Source organism: Physeter macrocephalus, chromosome 1, assembly GCF_002837175.3.
Source record: "Physeter macrocephalus isolate SW-GA chromosome 1, ASM283717v5, whole genome shotgun sequence".
Classification (NCBI taxonomy): Eukaryota; Metazoa; Chordata; class Mammalia; order Artiodactyla; family Physeteridae; genus Physeter; species Physeter macrocephalus.
Window position 1 is genome coordinate 120391400 of NC_041214.2, and position 6268 is coordinate 120397667.

At 33.6% G+C, this 6268-nt stretch overlaps 1 protein-coding gene across 1 annotated transcript in view; it reads left to right on the plus strand.

The window, feature by feature from the left end:
• The window catches only part of CGGBP1 (CGG triplet repeat binding protein 1), a 7496-nt gene extending 1693 nt beyond the window's left edge, over nucleotides 1–5803 (plus strand). The window contains exon 3 of the mRNA XM_007126356.4: nucleotides 1599–5803. Coding sequence (XP_007126418.1) covers nucleotides 1618–2121 — 504 coding nt within the window. The 5' untranslated portion in view covers nucleotides 1599–1617 and the 3' untranslated portion in view covers nucleotides 2122–5803. The remainder of the gene's footprint in view (nucleotides 1–1598) is intronic.
• Nucleotides 5804–6268: the final 465 nt, after the last annotated feature.

A 6268-nucleotide genomic window follows, 5' to 3' on the forward strand; every position in this document is an offset into this window, starting at 1 on the left:
CGCGTCCCCTTCATCGGCAGGCGGACTCTCAACCACTGCGCCACCAGGGAAGCCCATATGTAATGTTTTTCATAAATAGCTTAGAACCATTAATTATAATTGGGACTGACTTGCTATATGATTATAAAACACATACCATTAACTTAAAGTACAAATATGTGTAATGGTAATTCACTATTTAGTAAGCAGGAATTGTCTTACCTGCCATTGAAAACCTATAACCTAAATAATATTTGACACGAGAGCCTTGCGTTAAACACATTTTTAATGGGGAAAAAAAGAATTAAACCTATTAAAACCTAAACTTGATCATACTTTCCAAAATTTCTGTGGAATGTTGAGTTCTTTGAGGTTATGTCCACAGGTGTCTAATCCATAAATTCTTTTGAGAGAGATTTCATGGTAACCAGCTATGAATTATGTAGCATAGATTAACGGAATACTCCATTGTTTGTGATTACACTTATAGAGTACAGTTCTTCAGAGCACACCTGGGAATTTTTCTCTAATGTATTTAAACAGAACAGAATTCCATCTTGAATTCTATCAAATTCATTTCAATTTCTTATATCTAGGTTAATGTAAGAGCTTAATCCAATGGCATGGCCTCAGGGAACAAATGGTTATCACTTACAACTTCTGTTATCTCAAGTTTTCAGTGCCCATAACCTTACGATTTTGGCCATGATCACAAAAAGTTGTTTTGGGGTTAAATTGAGAAATTATTAAGCTGCTTCTGAGTTAAATATTTGGAAAAATAGTGAAGATAATCACTTATTCCATATCAGCAAATTGTGATTGAGCATCTGTCATGTACAAGATACTGTTTTCTTGGTTTTGGTCTAACTTAATAGTTAAATAAGTGAAATAAATGTTAGCAAATGTAAATATTATTCTTTAATGGAAAAAAAAAGTGTTAGGTAAGGCACTTTGCATAGCTTGTCTATCACCTTTTGGAAAGATATCTTAGTAGAGGTGTATATGCATTAAAAAAAAATGACTTACTTTGAGCTCTGTATTTTGACTTTAAAATTTAACATCATTGTTGCTACTTTTAATTGCATTTGGCCTTTGTTCTTTCTTGGTTTTTACTTTCTTTCTTCTCAGAACAATTTTGGAAATTATATTCAACTTCATATAGAATTATGCCAGTTTAGTGGCCCACCTGTTTGAACAAACTTTGTAAAAAGTTCCTTGCAGTTGTTTTCCTAAAATCTGTTGCCCCAGAACTGTGAAGGGAAAGAAGTTCTTTTAAACTTGAACACATATCTAAATTGGATGAGATTAATACCATAAATGTTGACCTGTAGTTAGGTTTTTCTAAAGGATAGTGACATCTGGGATAGTTCTTTTTTCATACTTTGAATTTATTTGAACTTCATCAAAATCAAGGAATGGACCTAGTTGTTACTAGTAACTTGCTCTGGTTTTGCCTTCCCTTAACATATCTCAGGTAAGTTAAGACTTAATAGACACAGTCTATTTATTGGAATTAAGTTTTCTGAAGCCTTTAATCTTAAAATGTTTATACCTGCCTTTTTATTATTCCTTCCCTCAGGAAGTGTTGTTATAACACTCTGTTTCTCTTGTCTTGAAAGAACCCTATTCAGAGTCAGAATGGAAAGATTTGTAGTGACAGCACCACCTGCTCGAAACCGTTCTAAGACTGCTTTGTACGTGACTCCCCTGGATCGAGTCACCGAGTTTGGAGGTGAGCTGCATGAAGATGGAGGAAAACTCTTCTGCACTTCTTGCAATGTGGTTCTGAATCACGTTCGCAAGTCTGCCATTAGTGACCACCTCAAGTCAAAGACTCATACCAAGAGGAAGGCAGAATTTGAAGAGCAGAATGTGAGAAAGAAGCAGAGGCCTCTAACTGCATCGCTTCAGTGCAACAGTACTGCGCAAACAGAGAAAGTCAGTGTTATCCAGGACTTTGTGAAAATGTGCCTGGAAGCCAACATCCCACTTGAGAAGGCTGATCACCCAGCAGTCCGTGCTTTCCTGTCTCGCCATGTGAAGAATGGAGGCTCCATACCCAAGTCAGACCAACTGAGGAGAGCATATCTGCCTGATGGATATGAGAATGAGAATCAACTCCTTAACTCACAAGATTGTTGACAAGGAGGTTACCACCATTGTGATCAAGATAAATAATGTGGAGTATTAAAGTTATGTGTTGATTGTGTGGTTCATTTTTATATTTATTTCATTTTAAATCATGTGATGCAGAATAGTTTTGCAATGTATATATAGTTGCAGGCAAAAAAAAAGAAGAAAACATAAGAAAAAAAGAAACCTCACTGCAAAACATATTGTTAATTTTAGTCACCAATGGTGTAAAGCAAAACTTAGGGTTTAGAGTGTGCTAGGATACCTGAAACCTGATGGTTATCTTTAAAATTGATGGTTTTTCTCCCGAAATGTTTGTGCATGGAAGAACTGCCCTGCGTTTTAATCCCATTGCCATGTATGATTATTCCTTGTGAGATTACCTAACTACTTGGATTGAAGACTAGCCTAGGAAATTGAAGCTGCTGCCAGGCAATACCACTCATAGTAACTTAAAGGAATTATTTCTGATTAGAGGATCCTCAAAAAGGAAGGGATGGTGGGAAACTATTCTTATATCTTCAGATTCCTAGCAGAAAATGATTGTTTATTTCAGACTATGCTTTACTTGTATATGATATAGTTAACTATCTTTCAGTTCCTCACTGTCTTTTTTCCTTTTATTTTTTAAGGCTTATTGTATTTAGTAGCAGCTTCAAGTGACCAAAAGACTAAAATCTTTTAATTAAGTCAGTGCCAAAAGCCACCGGGAATTTTGCAGTGACACGATTTTAGTCTCGTACTATAAACACAAATTTTCGAACCATAGCTTTCATTTCAAGCATCATCTTGAATTTGCAAACTTTTTTTTTTATGTCATGGTGTTAAAAGACTTCAAGATTGGCATTTTAATTTAAACAGGTAGACATTTTAACGATTGAGTTTCCTGTTTTTACAGAGAATTAGTAATTACTTTTTGGCTGACAGATCAGATGATAAGGAAATTACTTTTTATGCATTAATTTTTCCACAGGATTTTATAAGAGTTTATTTAGATAGACTAGAAACAAGTTTACTTACTTTCACTTTTATGTGCTTTGCCTCTGGTGGTATAAGGTTTTTAAACATAGATGGTAAACCATTGTCTAAAAATACTGGCAAGATTTTTGTAATGGAGATCTGGCAGTATCCTGCATAACTGATTGGGTGAGGAAATAATCAATTCTGTTAAAGGTCAACCATGTTCAGGAAATGATCTCTATCTATCTGAATTCCACTATCCTGTAAGGTTATTAAAGTGGCTTAGCCCCAGGTATGTCCTCTTTGTTGGATACCCAAATTATATTTTTTAAAAATTAAACAGCTGAAAACTTGGAGTAGAGCTTTAAAAAAAGTCTTAAAGTCTTTGAAAACATTCAAGTTAAAAATCTTTATGAAGTATATTTCTATTACAAAGCACTGATGAAAGATGCCCTATGTGACTTGGAGTTATCTTTGAGGTCATTTTACCACAAGTCTTCATTAAAAAACAGCCAAAGTGAATAAGAAAAAGATTAGATATTATGTTTTTCAGAATCAGCTTTCCATGTCTAAGTTTTTTTGGTGGACTTAAGTTCCTAGTATGAGGTGTCAAAGTGCCCATCTTATTTTAGATTTTATGTGGGCTTTTTTTTGTTGTTTTTAAATAAGTCGGCCACCAAAAAAAAAAAATCACTTGTCAAAATTTGAGCTACCAGTTTTTCTCATGTTCAGTTAAAGTAGCACAATTAATGCCCAGAATAGTGCTCTCATTTGTTAAGCACGTACAAGAGGAAACCAGCGGCAAAACATAACCAAAATGTACTTTGCTTTTACTTCCTCTAGTAAAGAATTTGCAGGCAACCATGTTTAACTTGAATTATCTAAGAAAGATGGTACAAGATCTAAGAAACTCGGAAAATAATTGATTTTTATAGCAGTATTTTCAGAATACAAAGATAAGGTTAGATATACAATCATTCTAATGTTTTCAAGACTTTCATGTGATTCAGACTGCTCCCTATTTGGACATTAATTTGCACTAACAGCAAACACATAGTGGCAGAATGGCTTTTAGTAGTCCTAAACAGTAAACTGGATGACGTTGTACTAGAAAAATACTGATAATTCACATTTGAGTTTCTAGCAGTTATTACTAATTTGATGATCATTTAGGTCCCATATAGCTTAATGTATTTCTCCAGGCTCCTAACTTTTCGTATATCCAGTATATCTAGGGGCATAATCCGTCCTCCTGTTAGGATTATATCATGTCCTTAGAAGCGTTTTCCATCGTGTTGTGGAGGTTTAATGTGTTTCTTTACTGATTATGAAACTTTTCGTTCCCTGAAACTGGTTAACTTTACTTCATAGTTAAAAAGATAAGGCAGAATGGTTGTCTTAGCCTGCTCAAACTGGTACAAATCTGTGAAACCATGGTTAGCATACGTTGGGTAACAAATGGAGAATGTCTAAGAGGCATATGCTGCTGTGGAGGTGTGGACGTGTGTACAGAGCTCTCAATCTTAACTATATAGTGTTAGTGTGATGCTATACTATTGGGAAAAATAGCACATTTTTTCTATTTTATAAGTTGTATGCATACACATAATATTTGTAATGTTTCATTTATAAACTGCCTTCAACACATGCTTACCTGTTAATAGTGTTTTCTCAAAGTATGATAGTATGTCTTCCAGAATTTCACTATATGCTTACAGTAAATAGTTCCTAGCTTGCTGAAATGTTAAATTCCTTGTTGGTTTCTTTTGATTCTCTGGGGCATATAGCAAGCCTGAAAGACATTATAATCATTTCTTACAGGGTGGAAATTTAGAAAGATTGTGTATTGGAGCCTAAATAGTTATTTTATTCATTATCATCTTTGAGTAAGACTTTTTTTCTTTCTTTTTTTTTTTTTTTTTTTTTTTTTTTTAAACAAACGTTACTTCCAGTTAACGCATTTGGCCCTACTGAATTTCAGGGACCAAAATACCAGTACTTTAAAAGTTCTGCATCTTACAGTTGTAACCAATTAAGTATCGGCTTGGGATTGTTCTGAAGTCTTCATTGCTTAAAAACTATTGTAAGTAACAGTTGGCAAGATCTCTAAGCAGAAAGTTCCATGTTAAAATCTTTTGCCTGAAAGAATTTGTATGTAAATGTTAATGGAAAACACATTTAAACAAAATAAAACGTAAGGTGGCCCCAAACAAAAGCCACAAACAATTTGTCATTTGGTGCTTAGTCTTTGTAAGGGCTCTCTGTGGTTTGACTTGCCCCAGCTGCCTTTAAATGAGTACAGATCACCTTAAAACATGTTTATTAAATAGAAGATTCATTCTATAATTTAATTGAAAATCTTAGCCTAAAGTAAGTTGCTTTGGCTTCTAGTCAGCACTGATTAAAATGTGAATAGTGAAGTGACTATCCTAAACCTGGTTTATCTCAATCCATACTACCATAGACTTTTGAGGTAAATACAGTTCTTATGTAGTGGTATTCTACTTGTATCCAGAATACTGTATTCATTATAATTTTACTGTGTTCATTTTTGTATTCCCTTGCTTATTTTTTTTGCTCACGCATGTATCCTTAGTATAAATGTGTCGCTTTTAAAGTTTTGTCTCTGTGACTTTTAGAAATAAATTTCAAAAATTGTTTCAGAAGTTTTTGAAAGCATGTTTTGTTTTGTGGGTCAATAGCATATATTTCATAATTCCAACAGCTTAATAAAACCTTACTAATTTAGATTTATTTTTCTACTAGTTATATCTCTAAGATTATTAGTCCTTATGTCCAACGTAAAAGCATATATATTCTGTCAAACCAAATTTACAGCATACCTACAGATAGCCCCTTTCCCCTAAAATTATATAGGTAATATTTAAATAAGCTTAATCAGTGCTTTTAATTGGAAACATACTCTAACTTTCTACCTTTAGAAAGACTAATTAAGAAGACAAGGACCTAATTTGCATCTCGTAAGTTTTATTGGGTTTTTGAAAGATTTGCTATACTCTTATCAGCACTGGGGAGAAAATGCATAGAAGTGGAAAATTGTCTTTTATTGTACATAGTTTTGAGGACAGCTATTCCTCCTATTTACTTCTATTTGGAAAAAATTAATGAGTTTATAAAGTAATTGACTTGTTTTTTCTGAAATCAAAACGGTAGAAAGGACCTTAAGAAATTAGTC